This window comes from Centruroides sculpturatus, unplaced genomic scaffold, assembly GCF_000671375.1.
Source record: "Centruroides sculpturatus isolate CEXI.00-Female unplaced genomic scaffold, Cexi_2.0 scaffold676, whole genome shotgun sequence".
Classification (NCBI taxonomy): domain Eukaryota; kingdom Metazoa; phylum Arthropoda; class Arachnida; order Scorpiones; family Buthidae; genus Centruroides; species Centruroides sculpturatus.
In genome coordinates, this window is record NW_019384987.1 from 294,641 (window position 1) to 318,767 (window position 24,127).

Genomic DNA, 24,127 nt, shown 5'->3' on the forward strand with positions numbered 1-24,127 from the left:
GAGAATCAAACGAACTATTTTCAATTTGATCAATTTTCTGGAACGTTTACAATCGTTCTATAATCGAACCAATATGCAATAACAAATTCAAATTTAAAAGAGTTTGAACATTTTTAAAATCGAAATAGATAAAAATATTTATAACAATGTCTGAAATGTTATTAATTTAATACACCTAAGTACTCAATGAAGACTAAATCCTCTCCCTCTCTCGCCCGCGGGGGAATTTCAAAAAAATCCCTTCTTAGTGTGCATTGCCATGGCATACCCTACTAAAACACAGATAAAAACAAAAAATCGCATCTAAAGTAGTATAGTAGAAGCCATTCTTCCGGTTAAGCCTTAATGCTCTCCCTCTATACCCGTGGGAGAATTTTGAAAAATCCCTTCTTAGTGTGCATTCTCATGGCATACCCTACCACAACGCAGATTAAAAAAAAAACCACATCTAAAATTGTACAGTAGAAGCCATTCTTCCGGTTAAGCCTTAATCCTCTCCCTCTCTCCCCGCAGGGGAATTTCGAAAAATCACTTCTTAGTGTGCGTTTCCATGACGTACCCTAACTGTCTACCAAATTTAAGCTCTTTAGGTTAAGCGGTTTGCTCTGGGTGATGATGAATCAGTGAGTGAATGAGTGAGTCATTCAGTCAGTCAGGACAAGCAATTTTATATATTTAGATAATTTGACAGGAATTGATGCTACTCAAACTGTGATCAGTTTATTACTTGGCTGTGATGAGATTCCACTTAAAATTTGATAATTTTTTATATTGCATCAAAAAAAATAATTTAGAAATATCTTGAAAAGTATTTTAAAAATATATTACTTTATTACTTTCATTTTTCTTTATTATTTTAACACTACAGAGGATGGATTGGTGATTGAAATAGGCTGAGAGATTACTTAAAAACAGCAATGTGTTTTTTTAAAATGATTAGAACCAAATTTTGTAATTATATTTTATTTACTTGTTAATTCAGTCTAAAAATTAAAATTGAAAAACAAAATGTATTTGAACTACATTCTCTTCATTTTATAATTATTTTTAATTTCACGAAAATACTAGTCTGGAAGGGAGTGTATAAAAAAACAGTTTGAGAAATACTGATTTAGATTATAAATTGTAAAAACTGTGAATATTTAGTAAATATTTTGACTAAGAAGAGATTAAACAATATTCCTCTACAAATTTCTTGTATTTTTTAAGTTGGACTGCAATTTTGTATAATGATTTCAATATATAATTTTTTCATAATAATAGAAACTATAGTTGAAATTTTAGATGCTGAATCTTCCAATTCTGTTGAAAATTGAATATTTATTAATATCATGCCTATATTGTTTTATTATTATTTTATATAAAATGTTTTTTGCCAGTAAAAATAAAACATTTAAAACTAACTCTTACTTTAAACCTCGTAACCGGAGTGAATGTATAATACTTCCGCAAACGTTTTCGAATCATCACAATATATGTGCGATGATTCGAAAGGTAAACAAATCAAAAGAAAATGTTCGATTTTCAACGTCCAGTTTACCATTTATCAAAAAAAGCCTGAAGAAGAACCCAGGAGGGGCGTCAAAAACGTTTGCGGAAGTATTATACATTCACTCCGGTTACGAGGTTTAAAGTAAGAGTTATTTTTAGTACATTCTGGTGTGTGGAGAAGAATAAATAAAACATTTATTAACGGAACAAACATTTTCAACTATGTATAATGCCTATCTTCAGGTTCTAGAATGGAATATAATATATAGAACAGGAAGCACATTTGAAATTAAAAACATTTGAAAATTACAAATTCACATAGTAAATTACATGTGCAAGAGCACATTAGATATACAGGTGTTTTTTTTTAAACTGACAGTACTCAGAGACATCTGTAGAGGAATCTAATGGCCGGATTGTCACCAAATTTGGGATAGTGACTAAGGACGACATGGGAAAGAGATTCCGTGAAGAAAAAAATAGTAGTACCTAAATTTACTGGTAGGGGTGGATTTGGCGCTGTTGTAGCAAAACAGCTAAGAATTTGCATAAAACCCAGCTGCAATTAACAAACACATGAATGAATAATCAGACAGATGTTTCAGTGCAATAACGAAAGTTTAATTACTCAGCAAATAACCTTCTCCCTCCTTCAATGTGACCACCGTGCTGCTGGACAACACATTGCATTCTGGACACCGTGTTCTCTATGGCCGAACGTAACATGTCTGCAGGAATGTTCATCACGGTTCGAGAAATGTTGTCCTTCAAGGTCATCAAGTTGAGGACACCACCAAGATAGACCTTGGACTTTAAGTAACCCCACAGGAAAAAGTCACATGGGGTTAGATCCGGGGGGTTAGAACCTTCAACAAGTGCAGTCACAACATCACTAACTGTCTGTGCAGACACCAGTTTCTGCCCTCTACCAGGCTGAACTGCTAAGGATCCTGTCTGTTCAAATTTCTTTATCAAGTCTTTTAATACATTAATTGATAGAGGATCTTTGCTCAGGTTGTTACGGGTTCTAAACTCACAAAGAGCACCTAGTGCGCTCGATTGGTTAAGATAATAAAGTTTTACAAGCAACGCACACTGAGGTAATGAAAGATGCACGTTGAACTCTGCTGACGACCGGAATGTGCTTCCAACTTTTGTCCTTGTCTTTTAAGTTCAAATTAGCTGGTACTGCTGTTGACCACGCCATGGTGAATTTGGATTTTGAAGTGTTACCAGCGCAATATGCAAATTATTAGCTGTTTTGCTACAGAAGTGCCAAATTCACCCCTACTGGCGAATTTGGGTACTACTTTTTTTACTTCTTGGAATCTCTTTCCCATGTTGTCCTTAGTCACTATCCCAAATTTGGCGACAATCTAGCTGTTAGATTGCTCTACAGATGTCTCAGAGTACCGTCAGTTTAAAAATAAAACACCCTGTATATTAGATAAAACATATATTAGATAAGATATATTAAACATAGCAAATATATTAGATAAAACATAGAAAATAGAAATAAATAATTAAAAAGAAAAATATTAAATACAAAATAAAATAATTAAATAAATACAATGATATATACAAATATCATGAGTAAGAACATAAATATAGCAAAATGGTGATAAACAAATCTATAAAACTTCAAATAATGCTCCCTCTTATTCTAAGGCTGTCTAAACCTTCTGTTTCAGGAAATTTCAAATAAATCAGCTGATATTTGGCCAAGTATTCAGAATTTGGTAACAATAAACTTATTTGGTATTTAGCCAAAAACTCCTATTCCATCCATCCCTTGTATCTATTTTATACATATATATATATTTGTAAAGACTAAAATAATCACTTATTTTTTTGGAACTTATCTGGAAACAGGATTATAATTCAGTTTTTGAATAATGTTATCATCATTAGATCTGATGATACTTGATATTTTCATAACTATCAAATTTTACAATAATTATGAACTTTGAATAAATCTGAACAGTTTATTCTAAGTTCATAATGTGGATTTTAATTTGGAAATTTGTTACGTTAATAATTTTTAATTTGTCTTCTAAACTGAAAGATATTAATATTTATTTATTTATTTTAATATACATTAGGAAATGTCTTGCAGATGAAGGATTTCCTCTCCCCAATAAAACCCCAAACATAACAAGAATGTGAGAATAAGATAAAATACATTTACAATGACATTTGAAACATATAAAAACTTGATATAAAAAGCGTTCAACACTGTATACATTATTTAGTATATGATAAAAATAAAAATGTTGAGATAGAGTCTAAAAGGGGAGCAAAAATAGATGATGTACAACATGTATGATGAGCAGGTACTCACAAATGGAGTCAGGAAGATCAAACATTTCTGTTAAAGTATTTATGGAAAGATGATTAAGAAAATTACACATTCACAAAATGAAGAAAAACCTAATTTTGACCTGGCTCCATTGGTGTGGGTGGTATAAGGTAGATGACAAAATTTATTAAGTATTGGGAGACCCATGGCCAATATTGGGAGAAAGTAGTCAATGAGACTAAAAATTGGCAGGAAAAAAAAAACAGAGAGTGAATGTAGGACAGTTTTAGGAGAGATTGTCCTACAATGATGCCAAGGGATGCCATATCATATTGCAAAAGATTTGACAATTTTGTCAATATGACCTTTAAAGGCAAGTTTGTTGTCAAAGACAATACCTAGATTGTTCAAAGAGTTGACATATTTAATAAACACTTCATTAAAAGTAGATAAATGTATATTTTGAATTAGAGAAAAAACACATAAGAACAATTTTATCTATATTTATTCTAAGATTAGCTTTGGAGAATAAAGTAAATGAGATTAAGATTGGTTTGAAGAGTGGCTAGATTGTGGCTTAAAATTTTATATCATTGCCATATGAAGTTAGAGGATAAAATTCGACCTGAGGATGTGTGTATATAAGCTGAGAAAAGAAGACTACTTAATATGGAATCTTGTAGTATGTTGCAGATAATTGAAAAGTCCAGAAACTCTTAATCATCTAACTTTACATGTGCATATAATGAAATAATTGCTCAACCAAGGATGAAAAATGAGAGTATATGAAAGTAATTTCATAATATAGAACAGTGGTTCTCAACCTTCCTAATGCTGTGACTCTTTAATATAGTTCCTTGGGTTGTGGTGACTCCCAACCATAAAATTATTTTCATTGCTACTTCATAACTGTAATTTTGCTACTGTTATGAATTGTAATGTAAATATCTGATATGCAGGATTTATTTTCATTGTTACAAATTGAACATAATTAAAGCATAGTGATTAATCACAAAAACAATATGTGATTATATATTGTGAAATATTTATTTCTAATTACAAATAAATGAAATTTTATCTTGAAGCATGGTGTAGCATGGGTAACAGTCTTAATATAACAACAATAAACTACATTGCTCCATTTTGTGATAGTATGTGTAAAAAGTCAACGTCAATGCGAAGGTTGAGATTGCTTCTTTCTTACCAGATCAGAAATTCTCAGGGCAGTCTTTGCAAGAGCACAATGAAGATCATCTTCCACAACAAGTTTACTTCTGTATTTAGACTTGATAACCAACAAGCTGGAAAACACTGTTTCACAAAGATATGTTGTTGGAAATGGAAGAAGGTGCAATACAGTCACAGACAGAACAGGATATGACTGCAAACACTTGATCCAGAATTTTGTAACTGGCATTGTAGAGAAATCAATTCTTGCTGCATCGCTGTTAATAAGTTCAACTAACTCCTCTTGTGCTGTCTCAGGAACATCTTCAACTTTGAATGTGAATGGGCTTCTGGCAAGTGCAAATGGGATGTCAGGTAGATTTGGAAAGTACAATACAATAAATTTTATCTGCAAGCGTGTGCAAGTGTTCTTTCACAGAAATTATCATTGTAATCCTTTTAAAGATAATTCACTACTCATCTCACTGGATTTACTAAAAAGTTACGTACCAGAACCATTTACAGTGTGATCACGTAAAAAGATCAATAAACAAACGTTTTCAACCCCATCTGGGCTCTGCTTCAGGTTCCAAACAGTTTCTAGATAGATGTTCGATATCCGTTAAAAATCCGTTCGGTCAACATGTCATTTAAAGTTTGAGTTCAAATCGTAAGTTCGAATGGATTTATACAAATCAAGTCGCGCATGCACGACCAGTTCACCTGTTCATGTATGATGGGTGAATTATAGCGTGAATTAGAGCATGTTGTGAATTAACTCTTGCCAGGCCAACAACAGCAGCATCTTCTCTTTAAAATTTATGCATTTGTTGGTGATGGAGGATTTAAATATGTGCATAGCCTCTAACCATTTGAGGTGTTTAATGGAGGTGAATCGTGGAGGAGATTGGCCTGGGAGAAGTTTGCTTTTATATCAGGATTGGTTGCATACGTAGCGAGGGCCGTGGAAGTTCTTCCATTCCGAATATCAGCTAGATGCTCTTGTATTCTGACGCCCAAAGATCATATAGTGGAGCCTATATATATCAGGTTCCTATCGCACTTGTCCTTCAAAGGGATACTGTAGATTCCAGGGTGTCTGGTGGGATTAGGAGGGTCCTTTCCATTACGAAAGATGTTAAAAATAGCAGGACACCTCCTAAAAGCGAGACGTAGCTGATGTTTGCTGGCAACCTTAGCATATAGAGATTTTAAGTATGGATTGTATGTGATGGCAATTAGTTCTATATCCTCCAGATGGCAGTGCCTCAAGTAGTTCCAATTCCCGTGCGTTTTCTGAATATATACGTTGCTGATGTTGTATTAGCTTATATATATATGCTTGTGATACCCATGTTGGGCGGCTAAGCGGAATATGTACGCTAGTCCAGTATCCTGAGCCTGGATGTTAGATGAATGCATAAAGGCACTTCTGATTAATGCTCTAAAGCAGCGTTTCTCAAAGTGGGTGATAACGCCCCCTTGTGGGCGCTGGAGGCTTTCAGGGGGGCAGTAGAAGGCTCAAAGAGAATTGGGGGGCTGAAAGAAAATATAGAGGGGCGACGGCAGACAAATTCTATATATAAAAATTTGACGGAATATATATAAAATGTTGACATTTTATATATTTTTTATTGAAGGTCACAACTTGAATATTTCTAACACATTGACTTTTATTTTAGCTCAGCGTTTCTCAAAGTAAGCAATAATGCCCCCTTCTGGGCGATGAATAGATCTAGGGGGCGCTGGAGGCAGGGTATTGAACGGTGACCAAAGGCAAAATTGGGGCTGATAAGAGGAAACATTGCGTTTAATGGTTTCCAGATGATGAGAACAATGTACAGTAAGGGCACAAAGTGTGAGATTCATAGAAAAGTTTTCCTAAGAATATTTCCAATCCTTTTCTCACACAAGAGAAAATGGGTTAGGGGGCGTTGGGTATAACTTTATGGAACAAAGGGGGCGGTGGATCGAAAAAGTTTGAGAATCACTGCTCTAAAGGCTACAGTCTTATATGTGCTCAGATCACAGGACTCGGCAGGAATGTACGATGATGTGGTTCCGGGTTTATGATATACTGAAGTGTTGATGCCCGAGCTTTCGACCTTAATGCTTATATCCAGAAAGTGTACTTCTGATGGGTTAGACTGCTCTACTTCTAATGTATGGGTTGTTGTTAAAAGAATCGACAAAGGTTGCTACATCTGGTGTTGTTTTCCAAAAAGTGATGATGTCATCTATATACCTCCTATATAGTTGGATGTTGGGGAGGTATTGAGGGAGGATCTTGTTCTCCAACTGCCACACCACCATTTCACACAAGTCCTCAGAAACCGGGCTGCCCATGGGGACTCCCTTATTCTGTGTGTAGATCTTGGCGTTAAATTGGAATAATGAATTATAACAGATTAAGTGTGCCACCTCTATCACTTGGTTGTGCAATGCGTGGTCTCCGACAATATGGAATAGGATGTCCCTGAGTGCACAGAATGCTGGAGGGAGCTTATTGGAGGGGTAAAGGGACTTAAAGTCCAACACGGTGATGTAACAGGGTGAAATGACTTCTTTCAAGTGCGCTATAAGCTCCATTGCGCTAGTGATGGTGTACGGGTATTCTTCTAGGTGTGGAGTAAGAAGGGTATGCATGGCTTTTTCCAGCTTACGAGTAGGCACCCTAGCTTTATCCACCACTGAGTGGAGCTGTTGGCCTGTCTTATTCGTCTTCGTGAAGGCGAATAATTTCGGGACGTTGGAGGAGTCAACGGCCACGTTAACAAGCTCTAAGCATTTAGTGAGATTGGTTGAGTGAAACGCTTGACTCCGGAATGTAGCTTGTCGATAAAACTTTCCTCCATTCTCTCGCACTGGGTGAGTGATATGTATTCCTTTAGGCCTCTTTCATAAGTGTTGGGTAATCCTTTTGTCTGGTTCAATGTCATGTTCCTCAAAGAAAGCAGATAAGGTAGGCAACATGTAAATTTTATTTTCATCCAATTTTTTTTTTTTTTTTTTTTTGCCAAAGTTGAAATTTCATTTGGAATGATAGATCTTTTCAGACAAATCAAGGCATGTTGCATTTATCCTTGCAGTGATAAATTTAACTCATTCAAGATGACAAAGATGTCAACCACGTAAGCTATATTCTGCAGTTCACTTTTATCACTGAAAAGTGCTTTGAACTGCAGTCTTGCTTTCTGAATAAAAAACATTTTGAGTTCGTCATGAAGTTCAAAAACATGTTTTAAAACTTTTCCTCTCGACAACTATCTCACTTCAGTGTGAAATAGCAGAGCATTTTTCAGCACATCCAACTTGTTTCACAGTTGTGAAAACAGTTGACTGTTTAAAGTGTTTGCCTTTACAAATATGAAGCTTCATTATTTTGATTAAAATTATTACTTAGAGAATGTATTTTGAAGTGCGTAAGTTCCTTTCCAATTTTAATTCCATGTTTTGTATTTTTTCTTCTGCCTTATGAAATTGATTTTTAAATTCTTGAATAAATTCTTGTATTGAGTCTGTCAGTTTTTATAGAAGTCATTTGATTAGCTAGTCTTTCATTAGAATTGTTAATTAAATCTTATATTGTATTCCATAAGTCTGTCAGTATCAACAATTGATTTTGAACTTAGTACATTTGATTCACCTGAAGTTGACAGTAAATCTTGTATGTCTTTCATTTGTGAACCAGTTTCATCTTTAGATATATTCTGTACTTCTTTATCCTCAGGTAAGCTGAAGTCAGTTATTAGTTTAGTGTTAGAGGTAAAATGCTCTTTCCTGTTGCTTGACTTAAGTTTGACCTGACGGAGGTCTTCCATGTTTTGTTGGAGATCTTTAAGGGACCAGGATTAGATTCCACTCCAGAAATGGGCAAAAAGTATTAAAATTAATTTAATATTATTGATTTTCCCAATAAAAACACTTGAAGAACTTTAACTCAAAAGCTATTTTCATATTGTTAAGGTATGAGAGAAAATGCACCAACATCTTCAGCAGTCATGACATGCCCCTAAGTTTCTAATTATTAAGTATATAAAATTTGAAAACTAATATTATTTTAGTTTCATTTTTTTAAATGCATTTATAATTCATACAGAACATTTTAGAAATTATTTGCAATTAATAAAAAAATTAGTTTTTTTTAACAAATATTGATTACAGTAGAGCATCGTTTATCTGAATCAATTGGGGACTGGGGTTGTTCGGATAACTTATTTTTCAGATAATCGATTATGTACAAAAAATATATTAACCTATCCCATGTTGAAATTTTTCTCCGTTGCATGTCGCTTCATGTTGAATTTTCGTCGATATTAAGCCTAATGAAAACTTTTAAAAATAATAATCATGGCTTTCGTATCATTAAAAATTATTTTTTTTATTTTGTACAAACAAAATAAATATATTTTAGAAGTTGATCTAGTATCAAAAATGTTCGATTCAGCACGACACAGTCCTCAGAAAAACACCACACAAAAGTGCCAGTGCTGCCAGCTAAAACACACACACCAACAAAAAAAAAATATTGGAGTAGCCCAAGATATAGCCAAAGATTGCAGCGCCACAGCACTAGGGAAAATTTAAATTTGCTGACTGGAATGCTTTCAGATAACTGACTTTCGGATAAATGACGCTCTACTGTATTAATTAACATATATTTTTTAGTAAATTAAATTTCAAGGCATTCATTAAAAAATTTGGGATTACTGTTTTTCTGTTCAAATTTCTATCATTTTTCTTCTGTATGTTTGTATAGTATTAGTCAAATTTTTTTTATTGTAGTAATTAATAGCATTATGTTCATTGTATATATAGTTGACAAATATTTTTCTTTTAATGAACATTATAACAATAAAATTTGGTAATTGCAGCATTTTGAAAAAACATTGCATTAGAGTCTTATAACTTTGAGAAATCATTAATTTTTTTATTTTTGTATTTATTATTCTAAAAACGTATGATTATTAAAAGAAAAATTACATGTTTGATACATAAAAATGAAATTGTTTATATCATGCATTTTCTTTAGCAGTTATTTTCACTGTTGGAAGTTTAGATTAAATTTTATAAACAGCTTAAAAATATACATTGTCTTTTTAAAAAAATTTATAGGATTTTTACAGGACCACATACTGTTAAATTTAAAGTAAAATATAATGTCATTTAACCTTATTATTTTATATACTTATATAGCTTTTTTAATTAGAAAATGTTATTTAAATAACAGTTATAAGAATATTTATATTTGTATAAATGTAATTTAGTTTAAAACAGCAACTATTTCTAAATTGTTACTGCATGTTATGAAATTTGTTTATTTGTGTATTATTTACTACAAAACCAATGTTTGTGCTATGTGTTAAGTTTTATATTAGCATGAATATGAAAATATTTTAGTTTCATTTAATAAATTAAAAGACTAAATATGGTTAAGAAAATAATGATTATTGTTAGATTATTTATTTTTACTTTATGTATGAAATATATGTTGATTTATATATTAGTTTTGACCATTTAATGAATGCAATATGTTGTGATGATTTAGAGAAATACTTAATTTTAAATTCTTTATTTTGTAAAATTTCTTATTTTATATAATATGTCTTAAAATGATCACATTGATTGATTGATATTAACATTTGTAAATTAAAAAAAATCTTGATGAAGTGAAAGAAAAATTAAAATTATTTAATTATATATATATATTTTTTTATTCAAATTCTCTAATGGTTATTATATAGAAATATAACATCTCTTATCATATCTTTTTTTTTTTTTTTTTTGAAAAAACAAAATTGTTATTACTGGAAACCATGAAAAGTTTTTCATGTTTTGTGTATATATGTAGTGAATGCATGAATATTTGTATTTGCTCTCTTGGCCTTGCAGAAGGAAATGTGAAGTGCAAAAATTCTTTTGAAAGCTACATTGATCTCACTGATTCACTCACTCACTCATTCATACACTTAGATGAAAGGTTTAAATGGAAAAACTCTGTATCAAAACAGTAAATATTTCGACTGGAAGGTTATGTCACTAGAAAAATTTGAAATCTCAAAGAAATTGGACATTTTATTTTCTATGAAGTATCAAAGTTTAATGTTTGATGCTTACAAAAACTAAATGATATGTGTAAATGGAGCATTTTAGGCACTATCTGCTTATTTTTGAAAAGTTTTTCTTTTACTTTGCTTGAATCATTTTAAAGTACAGTGGTGCCTTGTACTTCAAATTTAATTCATTTTAGGAGGCCATTCAAAATCCAAATGAATTTTTTTCCATTACAAATAATGGAAAGGGAATCAATCCATTCCCAGACCCAAATAACCAATAACCCATATAATATCCATTTTGATAAACTTATAACAGCAAATACACATAATTTAAGGTAAAAATAACACAATTAAATGCCTCAATAACAAATTAACCCAAGAAAACAACAAATAAAATACAGTCAACCCCTATAACACTGTTGATTATTCCGTTTATATGAATTCCAAGTTATATGAGTCACTTAGATTTTACAAATACTTGAGCCGTTCACTGCCTGGCACATGTATTTGTAAAATCTAAGTGACTCGTACAACATGGAATTCATATAAAATGGAATAATCAACAGTGTTATAGGGGGGGTTGACTGTATGTAAATACTTGGTCTCAACAACACAACGAAACCACCTACAAGTATATTCCTAACATCATCGACTACCACGACAAATACAAATGGGTGACTCCTGACTATCACCTCATGCAGTTCCTTACAGACCATGGAAAGTTCTCAAACTACCTGCACAGATTTACCAATAAAAGTACCCTTCTTTGTGCCATATGCAGCCAGACGGACAACTCTGACCACCATTTATTCAGCTGTATCTCCCTTCAGACCGAAAGACTTGCCATCAAAGTGACCGCCCAAAGTATGAACATCCATTGGCCCTGCCAACACAGTGACCTTCTAAAAAATAAAATACTCTTCAAGCTTTTCCATCAACTTGTAAAGAAACATGAGNATTGGCTGTGTGGAACTTACGCAATACTGTACAGGCGACCCCCCATAACACTGTTGATTTTTCCGTTTTATATGAATTCCACGTTGTACGAGTCACTTAGATTTTACAAATACGTGAGCTGTTCACAGCCCGGCACACGTATTTGTAAAATCTAAGTGACTCGTACAACATGAAATTCATATAAAACGGAATTATCAATAGTGTTATAGGGGGGTCGACAGTAAAATATATTACAATACAATATAGTACAATCTCCAGCTACAACCCACTTTTCACTGTACTCCCCACACCTTACTAGTTGTTCAATACTGTAATTTAATACCTTATACTTACTTTACTGTATCTTTATGCTATTTGTATATACAGTAGTTCCCACTCGGTTATGCTTAGCGGTACCAAGTATGTATTGTACCAATACGTTAATAAATAATAATGTAATGTAATGTAATGTATGTAAATACTATATAATGTGAAAATTGCATAAACTGGTTTTACAGTGTTGACTTCAGCATCTTAAATATAGCCACCAGATACACCACACTTGTACTGTTTTCATGCTTCGCAATAACTTTCTTTTTCACTGTAATCACTGATATTATAATCTTTTACTTAGACTTTATTGCTTCCACATACTTTTCAGTGACCATGGTTAATAAGTAAAGGTTATATTGAGTGGAATGGAAAGTTTATGTGTAGTTTTAACAACTGTCACTATCTAAAATGGATATTGATTTAATTATAACAGTTGTGAAATTTAACATGTGGATTTTTGTAAAATTGCATTCTTTGTTTAGAAACACTTTTTACTTTATATTTTGTTTGTATAAAATCAAGTTGAAATGTCTTCAGATAAAAATCATAATCAATTATATTATGTTTGGAAGGATATAATACCGTACAAACAGTAAAAAATAATAATTTGTAATGTGTACAGCTGCTCCTAAACTTCAAACATGCCAATTGTGGTTTAAAAAGATCCATTCAGGAAATTTGAACTAAAGAATACAAAATGTTGAAGGGTATCCTACAGCTTGAAAGTCCAGAAGAAGAAAAATTGTAGGACTAAATTGTTAAAAGTTGAAAAATAACACACACTATGTAAACAAACATATAAAAAATAAAGCAAAAAAGTACTGAAAACATACAAGCATAATGCAACAGCAAGACATGACTTGGGTGCAAAACAGGTGGCATTTATGCTTTGTGTGCATTTTTTCACTCTGCATGCAGTTCAAAGTTCAAATCATTGTTTGACCTCTGAGGCAAATTTTTGTCAAATTTAGCATTCAAACTCTGAAGCATTTGAAGTTAGAATCATTGAAAGTACAAGGTTCCACTGTACAATATTTTTTTGGTCTTAATATTTTTTTTTTTTAAATTATTTAATACATAGATTAAATTACTGTAAATAATTGTTTATAAATTACAAAAATCTGTGGATAACATTGTAAAGTGTTATGAAACACTAGAAGCTCTGACTGACTGTAGTAGTCAGAGAAGCCCCTAATAATATATATAGGTTCATAAATATAATTTATATTTATATGATTGATCAAATATTAGCTAATTATTTTGGTGTTATTTAACAATAGCTATCTAATATGTAATAATTTTATACTAAATAACTCAAAAAAGATCAAATGTAGTTCAAATTATATGATAACATTGATTATATATTTATATATACATTGATTATGTAAGTCAAAAAAATTTACATTAAACACACAATAAACAACAATAAAAACAAAAAACAAGTAAAACAGCAAAGCCATTTTTGGGACAAGACTATGTCTCGGAGAGTGTGAGCAACGCATGTGCAAATCTTGTACTCACGCCTGTTTGTAGAAACAGTCTCAACATTTTGTATTTTCTTTTGACCTGGTTCTTGGTCCCCTGTCCCCTGACTACCTATAAGTTTGGTTTATTTTATGTGCACATGATTTGGGCACCAAATACTCTGTGCCAAATTGCAACTGCTGACATGTACTCCTTCATGACAGCAATGCAATTTTAGAAATGAGACATAGTCTCATCAATAATAGTTATATAAAAATTTGAAAACTATGGATTAAGCTTGTTATATAACAGCATATACTGTTATCAGTTGTTTAATGTTATGAATATTAGCCATGACCCAATTTGCTATTAATGCTACTATAATAATAAGTATCATACTACAAATATACTTCATAGGCCATTTTAGAAAATGATACACAAAATATATTAAGACACATAATCACAGATTAAAAACAATTTGTCACAATAGACCTGCCATCACTCTCATTGACAAATTCAGTAAGATCACTTATATAATAGACACCTCTGACACCTAATAACACTTGTAACATAAATTGCTCACACTGAAAAAAATCAACAAGTATACTCCACTTGCTCAAGAAATAAGAAAGATGTGGAGGATTTGTAAGGTATTTATTGTACTGTACCTATTGTCCTCTCTTCTACTGGTGTTATACCACATACACTACACAAAAGTCTAGAAACATTAAAACTTAATAAAAACATATATATGGCACTACAGAAAGCCACAATATTGAACATGTTAGATTGTTAGGATATTTCTAGACATTGACACATATATCAATAACACAGAAACTTAGTTTCTCAAACAAGTGTAACATTATGCCTTGACTTTAGTCTGACATAGCACTTGGCACCAGTATCAGCTGAGCATGACATTTTCAACATAATAATAATAATAAAAGCTAAACATATAAAAATTTTTTTTAAAAATAGAATCAATAAAATTTGCATTTCCGCTAATTACAGTTTTATTTAACATCATCCCTATTAATAATGACACACCCTGTTATAGGTTGGTTATAATCATCAATATACAGTGAGTGATTGGTTAATGAACAGTTTGGACTATGAACAAACTGGATAACGAACACTTTCGCAAAAGATTTTTATGTTCTGACAACAAACACGTTTGAATAATGAACACCTGACAGAACAAACACAAGAAGAAGCGACAATGAATTTAAGATTTGTAAAACTATATTTTACTGGCGTTTATGAATGATTTATGGAATGAGACTTTCACAGTTGTATACATAACCTTTTCTGCACTGGTTGATTTTTGTCCTCTGAATTTTTGTAAGTGCTTTTCTGAACATTTTACTTAAAAAACTGATAATATTATGGGGCCCAAAAAGAGTGGAGTATCAAGAACTATGTTCATTATAGAAACTAAGCAAGAGATAATAGCCAAGGTAGAGAGTGGGAAGATGTTGATGTTGCAAGACAGTATGGCTTCAACAGGTCTGCAGTAGGTACAATCTTAGCTAAGAAAAATATAATCAAAAAGACTCAAGCAGATAAAAGAGTAACAAAAATCACATCTGAAAAACAAAGATGATCCATGAAAAAATGGAGAGATTGCTTTTAGTTTGTTATTACATATAAATAAATGTGATAAGAAATTATATAATTTTTTATTTATTTTTTGGGGTCTCCAGAATAAATTAATCAAATTCTCATAAAAATCTGTTATAAATCAATAATTGGTCAACAAACAATTCAGGTAGCAAATATTGTCTTTGAATGGATTATGTTCATTAACCAATCACTCACTGTAATAAGTTTCAAAATGATTAGAATAAGTAGATTCTATTATATATATTTATGTATTGATTATCCCTTCTGTAATGCATATGTGAATAAATAAAACAATAAGATAAAATCAACAAAAAAAAACAGGATGTGAAATAAGCATAAATTATACACCATTATGACTGATAAAAATGCTTTTTAATAAGATTTGTGTATTTGTATCTGTGTTTGCATCATGCTTGCTTATTTATATTGGAATGGGATTATGAACCAGCAATGTATGGTTGTGAAAATGTTTATACATAAACTACTCTTAAGTTTCACATTTTACCATGTTCATTTTGGAGAAAAATCATTCACATTGACACATAATTCCAAATAGAGTATACATTTTTAATTTTTATAAAAGAATGTTTTTTTTTCTATTGGAATACAGATTATTTAAAATTCAGTTATGACAGGAAAATTGTTTAAAATAATTAGTCATATAAATAATATCTGAATATTATTAAATGACAGTAATATTCTATAATAGTAGGGAAATTGTTTTTTCCTTGTTTCATGCTAATTTTTATCATTACTTTTTTACAATAGACTATATTTTTTCAAGATATAAATCATTTTTCCATATATTTCATACAATGAATGATTATACAATGTATAATCATTCATTGTATGAAATGTACAGTAAATGATATGTATCATCATTTACTGTAATATTATATTGGTGAAGAACCAAACTTGGTTGATTGAGATAACATACTGAATTGGTTAAAATAAATTTTATTCCACAGTTTATTAAAATAATCAAACTTTAGTTAACTAAGTTGTTGCCAGTACTAAATTTATAATTAACCAATTGTTAAATATTTTATTTATTTAANTAAATTATGTACTTTTTTATAATACTAGTAATCATGATTATTTTTAATTATTAAACTTATAAAGATTAATTAAAAACATATCAGTTAAAAAAAACTACATATTTAGAAATTTGTGAAATTCAGTTCTCAGTCAACTTTATTTAGGTAGAAAGTTTTCAGATAGCATTTGAAATAAATCAGTCTTCTAAAATTAATGTAATGAAAATGAAAATAAAATAATACAATTAACTAATAGTAACAACAAAACTTTTGTTATCTCAATTTCTTTTTTAATTTTGCACTTATAAATATTTTTGCTTATTATCTATTATTTAGAGCAGCGTTTCTCAAAGTGGGCGATAACGCCCCCTTGTGGGCGCTGGAGGCTTTCAGGGGGGCAGTAGAAGGATCAAAGAGAATTGGGGGGCGTTAAGGAAATATAGAGGGGCGACGGCAGACAAATTCTATATATAAAAATTCGACGGAATATATATAAAATGTTGACATTTTATATATTTTTTATTTTTTATTGAAGGTCACAACTTGAATATTTCTAACACATTGACTTTTATTTTAGCTCAGCGTTTCTCAAAGTAAGCAATAACGCCCCCTTCTGGCGCGATGAATAGATCTATGATAGAGGCAGGGTATTGAACGGTGACCAAAGGCAAAATTGGGGCTGATAAGAGGAAACATTGCGTTTAATGGTTTCCAGATGATGAGAACAATGTACAGTAAGGGCACAAAGTGTGAGATTCATAGAAAAGTTTTCCTAAGAATATTTCCAATCCTTTTCTCACACAAGAGAGAATGGGTTAGGGGCGTTGGGTATAACTTTATGGAACAAAGGGGGCGGTGGATCGAAAAAGTTTGAGAATCACTGATTTAGAGGGATATTTTATGAGTAACTTATTGTAAATAATTTATCATATTTTAATTTTGTTTTTATTATATGAAAAAATATTTCATACAGCAAAAATGAAATTAAAATGTGATCAAGTACTTACAGTAGGTAACCGTTGTCATTAATAACCTGTTTTAAACAGATAGCATCAAATAATTTACAAAATAATTATGATAAACATATAATAACAATAAATTAATTACTTATTAAAATATTTCTATTTTGATATTTTCTTCTGTTTGGCCTGAAAAAGATGCATATTAAATTGTACTGTAATTATTTTATTTCTACTGCTATAACTCATTGAATTCTTATATTAAATGATATATAAATAAATACCAATAAATTTGGTAAAAATTGTATTGTGAAACTATATTTAATATAACTATTATGTTTATTAACAAAAATATTTATTTAATGGTTAATGAATTTTAAGTCATGATAATTAGAATTGTTTCTATATGTACGTAAAATGTTTCAAATTTGTTCATATACAAAAATTATTATTTTTAAGTAAAATATATACAGTAATTTCAAACCTTAGTAAAATTTTAAATATTGTTCTAAAATATTGATTGTATTTATATTGAGTATTTTAAAGTTTTTATGTTGATTTTACAAAATTGTTAAAATCAATTTATATTAAATTTGTTTTGTTAATTTTACATTTGATTATGATTTTTATTTCTGTATAAATATTTTATTAATGCAGTATGTTTTTTATTTTTCCTAAGAGTAAGCTATAACAGTTGAAATAATGTTTGTTTTAATTGTAGAATTTATATGAGTATATACTGTTTCTTTAATGACAATTTAGATGTAGAAAAATCAAAATGAATTATAATTTAATCTTCTACTATTAACATATTAAGAAATAGTTAAATTTGATTTTGATCAAATTTAATGTAACATAATTGTGTATTGACAAAACTTTTTTTAAACTGAAAATGTTACGAAATTATTTAAAATGGTTTTATTTGAGATATTGAAGTTTATTTTTAAGTTTCTTGAAATGTTTATTTTTACAGTGAAACTTACAATAATGAGTACATAGCATTTTAAGTGACTGTGTTTTTATTGTTTTTCATGTTTTTAATAAAAGTGTTTTTTGTTTTTACCTTGTAATTGACAAACTTTTTGTGACATATAAAATTATTTTTGTTTACATTGATTTTGATTTTATATTGTAGTATTAAACATTTTTTAAATAATTATTTAAATTTTTAATAACATTCTATTTAATAATTATAAGATTATCAGATTATAGTTTCTTCAGTTTATCTGCAATTAAAATTTTTAATGTGATTTACAAGAAAATCTTATTTTATTGTAAAGTCTAAACAATATTATATTTCTTTAAATCTAGTGGTATAATGTATTTTAAAAATTTCTGAATCATTAGATATAATTATATTAAAAAATTTTCATATATTTATTTTCAAAATAAATTTAATATTAAAAATGTACAAAAAGCAGTTTTAGTAACAGATTTTCATAAAATGTTTTTATTGAAATTTTAGTTTTTTTTTCTTAATATATTGCTATTATAATACAATATTTAATCATCAAAAAGTATGTAATTTTTAATGCATTAAAAACAAGGAAATTAAGAGTAAAATATGAAAAATTATTTTTGACTGGCCAGATTCCATAATTAAGACAAATAAAATATTACATATACTCTAATAATTAAAACATTTAGCAACAGGGAAAATTTCCTACTGCTAAATAAAGTTTGATTGATTGATTGATAATTAAACCATTTTTTTTTTTGTTCCAATTATTTTATTTTTTATTATAATCAAGTTAATTAAATATAATAAATTTGAAAATATATATTTATTGTTATACACACATCTTTCTACAGAGGTCCAAAAACTCTTTTGGTTTGGTAATCTCTAAATAAGTTTGTAAATTCAGCAGTTGGAATATATATATAAATAAATAAATAAATATAAATATAACTAGATTAATGATAGCAAATTCAATAATGATTATTTTTATCTCTCAATATAATTATTGCTTCTAAAACTAATTTACATTAGAGATATATTAGATTAGAGAGAGAAAACTAATTTACATTAGAGATATTTTTTGCGAACAATTATGCATAAATACACTCATGCCCATTTATTTTTTCTTTGTGATGATAAATATTAATGCAGTTTTAAAGTCTCTGAGTTTCAATTTGAAAAAAATTGTAGATCTATAAATTTTCACTGTTGTCTGCCTGTCTGTCTTTCCTTAATCTCAAGAACAGAGTTAGATGAAAGACAAGACCAGATATAGAAACCTTAGGAGTAGGAGGCTCCAATTAACTGTATATGAACTTCTGATGCAAACTGGAAGTCATATTATTTCTATTCAAAAATTTTCTCCTGAAAGATGTTAGATAGATGACCAGCATGACTCTATATTGTTAAAGGAAAAATATGATATACTGGGGCAAGCCACTATTAATTTGAGGTGAAGAGCATATAGTTTAAATAAAATAAAATAATATGATTAAAAATTGCAGCCTGGCATTGTGTCGATGTCACAATAAATAATTGCTTATTGGAATTAACTTCCCTTCAATTTAATTTTTAATTTAGAATAATTAGTCTTTTTTTATATTATTATAAAAAGAAATTGTGAATTCTGCAAAGCAACATGTGACATTTGTTTAATGTACTTCCATACAGATAGGAAATTAATATATTATGCTTATTGCAGTGGTGTATCCAGAATTTTGAGAATGAGGGTGCTGCTGAAGACAGACTTGGGAACCAAAGCATGTGTTCCCCTTTTTTTCTGAAAATACTAGAAATATTTAGTTACCTACTTAGTTCAGTTATTTTAGTTACCTCATTGAAATATGTAATGTGTATTGTTATATTTATTTTTACTTTAAAGTAACAAAACTGCTTTGATATGAAAGGGGTGCTACAGCACTATACATCTGACAAGTACCTCTCTGGACAAACATCTAGCTTACTGTCATATTCTCAACAATGTGTTGATATGCTTGTTACAAAAGATGGTAGTTGAAAGAAAAAATAATGATTTGACAATGCTCATTTGCAAATTTAAAATAAGCATTTTTCTTTCTTTGTTTTTCATAATTGATCTTTATAATTTGAACTCTGCAGCATTTAAGTTAAAAGTTTTATCTTTCATGGTTAAAGTATTAGCTATTATTTAACCTCTGGAAAATTATTGATTCAGGATTATATTTTTTTAGTATATATTTTTAATATATGTATTCTAGAAATATTTTTGGAAATATTCTGTATAGTACTTGTTAATAAAAATTTTCATTGAAACATATTTTGATTTTTAATTGTCTGTAGTTTTTGATATACTTATCAATGTGGGTTAGATGAAAAAAGCTTAACTAAAATAAAATATTTTGAAAATTTATCTACTTAAAAAATAATCACGAGATTATGGATGAATAAATACACCAACATTTTGAATATATTTTTTATACGAGTTTAATGATTTATATATTTATTTAATAAGTTACAAAATGATTGAAGTTAAAATTACACATATATAAAAGTGTGCATAAATGTTTAGATTTGCCCATGTGGGCCAGATGTTTTGCTCTGCTCATCCATAGACTTAACATTGCAAACTTTGTGTATCTCTGGTTATATGTTGAATTTTAAAATGCTATTTGTATCATGACAGACTAAGGTGGATTCTATTTGTATGCAAAATATGATTTAAAATGGTTAAGAGGTTTTAGAGGAATTTACTGTCATACGAATGTCAGTCATTGCTAAGAGAGCTTCACTTCACTATGCTTAATAAGTGGATAATAATAATAAATTAAATCATTTTGTTAATAAAATAAATACTTTAGTAAATAAAATAGATATGATTTCGTTTTAACTATAAATTTTATAGTCTACAGTAAGTGATCCAGCAACATGGACAAATGTAAAAAGTTTAGTTCGAGTGTTAGATGATATAATAATCTTACATCTAGAAATTGTTCTTTATTTTCCTTTTTATAGTTTCTTATTTATCAACTTGGTTTTTCTTCTTCAGAAAATCTATTGAATTATGTGAATATGAAAGAATTATTGTGTTTGAAAGAATAGTACGGAAAAAACATTTTGAGGAGTATTTAAATAGCATAATAGATATAATAATATAATACTTTTATTTTTAAAAATTTAAGATTGAATTTCACTTCAAACTTTTTCTGGATGATCACATTAAAATTACTTAACTTATTAAATGACTGAAAACTGAACAATGATAATTAATTATTAGCAAAATCTAATTTAATTATGATGCTGTATTTGTCTTAATTATGGATCTATAAATTATATTAAAGAAACTAGTCCTGTTATGATAAATTGAAGAAAATATTATTTTTATGATCAATTAAGACAGTGCAATTATGAGAATGTGTTTTCAAACAATAAGCATACTAAGTGAAATTTCATTTCATACTCTCATTTATTCATGTACTGAACATGTTTACACATCCATTAAATAAAAGATTCTAATAATATAATCACAATATTCAAACATTTTTCTCTTTATTTATCACCAGTTTCTGTGCAGTTATGAAATTATATTCTGTATTTAATTTTTTTTTTTTAGATTTATTAGCTATTACGTCAACTATATTTTATATAATTTAAAATTTTTCTTAAAATAACAAAAACAAGATGGAACCTTTCTTCTATTAATAATTTTAGCCATGTAACTTTATTTTAAAAATTTATAGAAACTTTTTAAATATTTCATTTAATTAATGTAAAATATGTTATTTTAATCACAATAAATAGTTTGAGATTTAATTATATGGATTATTATTTTTCAGAGAGATTTAGATATGAATAAATCTCACTTGGAGAGAGTTCAAGATACAATGACTTCATTACAAAGTATAGCGTGGGAAATTAGTAACCAGTTAAAATTGGATATTCTTCAATTAAGAGATCAAATAATACAAGGAAAAGAAATCTTCATTGAAGAAACTGCTAATATTACAATGCAGTTGAACAGCTCATTAGAAAAAATTCAAAAACAAATTACAAGTGAAAAGGTAAAAGTTTCTTTTTTATCCTAAACCATTTTTTATATGATATTGTGATTTTACATGATTAAAAGCAAGTTTTAAAATTAATTTAGTATTGATTAATTATTAGAAGAATTAGATTATAACACATAAGTGTGAGAAACGAGGGGGCAAACTCTACCTTCTTATCAGCTTTTCTGTCAGGGGATGACCTATGTGGTAAATGAAATGGAGGGTTAGCAAGGTTGTGACAAGGTGTTGGCTGTACTCAAGGATGACACAGAATTAAACATAAGATTAACATATTTAATAAACTATAAAATTATACACAGTGACTGCAAAAGCAAATAGATACAAAAGATAGAAATAGTAACAAAATTCTAGGTTGCAACAATGATTACTTCGTTCTTGTCGATAGACTGTCTAGGTTCTGGACTTTTAGCAGTTCCAAAAGTCTTTTAAGTTAAATTAACCTTAATCTAGCTTATAACCAAGAGAGAGAGAGAGTTTACAATTCTACGTATAATACCACTTGGTTCCCAATCTCATTGTATAGAACATTAGTGAAATGCTCCTGGTCTTCCTTTCATTCAGGTCAGGATCATCTTGGGAGAGAGATGGTGATTATGGCAGGAAGGCAAGGGTGGTGACGGACAGAATGGTGGTATGGGTCTGGTGTCCCCTGTTGATGTCTGCCCCAAGGACTGTGTCAAAGCCCTTTTTATACCCATTTTTGGGAGAGCTGACTAATGCTATGTATGATGCAACCCATTCTAAGTTCGATTTGTGTCCTGGGTTTTGTTTATGTTAATTGTCTGAAATCGAACATTTCTTTCAATTTATTACCTCTTTCTATCTGTTATGATTATTCATTCTACCTCATAAATTTGATAACAGCTGTCAAACAAACTGAATTAATTGCTGGAGGTGACTAAGGTCAGAGTTTGTCTTGCAACCTTAGTAATAATTGTTACCTTGTATGATCATCTGATTGACTTTATTGGTTTCACAATTGGATGAAATAGTATGTATGTGGGTTTTGTCATCTTTTCCCCATTTGACCTTTTGATCTCCTATTTCTATGTGGTAAAAAAATATTTCTTAATTTATGTAATTATTATTAATTCTAATTATTGTTTTTGTTTTTTTCACTCTCCCTTTGTGTCTCCATACCATCTAAATTTGATAATCCTGATATGAAAACAAAACAAAAACTGAAAATGGAAGTACCTGAAATATTTCAAATCAAGAATTGATTTTATTCTTTATTTCTGGAAAGTTGCATACATTTTGTTTTTGTTTCATTCAAATTTAAATCAAAATTTTGATCATCCCTTACTACATTTGTAAAGTTTTTTCTAACTCATTTTTCTTTAGTTTTCAAATTACAATATTATCAACAAAGATCATATTATTGGCTGTTTTATCTTCTTCCACAACTGTCTTCAGGTACTAAATTCATTGTAATGATAGCATACTTTCAACTTATTTTTATCTTGTCATTCCATATTTATTCCTGTCACAATTTTGACATTTTTATACATATTTTTAACTAAGTAGATTAAATTTTCTGTTATTCTTATTTTTCTGAACTTGATTAAAGGTGTTTTTAAAAATTTATGAATATTATATATAGATTCACATTGAATTCTCAATAGTTCTCTGATGTTATTCTTAAGACAAAGGTAAGATTAGTTGTAAATTTGTTTGGCCTAAACCAGTGCTATTTAAACTGTGTTTGTGAAACATTAGTATTTTGCAAGCAACTTTCAAGGTTTCTTAGGTATTTATAAT

At 29.4% G+C, this 24,127-nt stretch overlaps 1 protein-coding gene across 1 annotated transcript in view; it reads left to right on the top strand.

Moving 5' to 3' along the window:
* The window catches only part of LOC111632935 (RB1-inducible coiled-coil protein 1-like), a 210,015-nt gene that overhangs the window by 94,230 nt on the left and 91,658 nt on the right, over positions 1 to 24,127 (top strand). Inside the window, exon 14 of the mRNA XM_023377452.1 lies at positions 22,136 to 22,360. Within this exon, the coding sequence (XP_023233220.1) occupies positions 22,136 to 22,360 (225 nt within the window). The remainder of the gene's footprint in view (positions 1 to 22,135; positions 22,361 to 24,127) is intronic.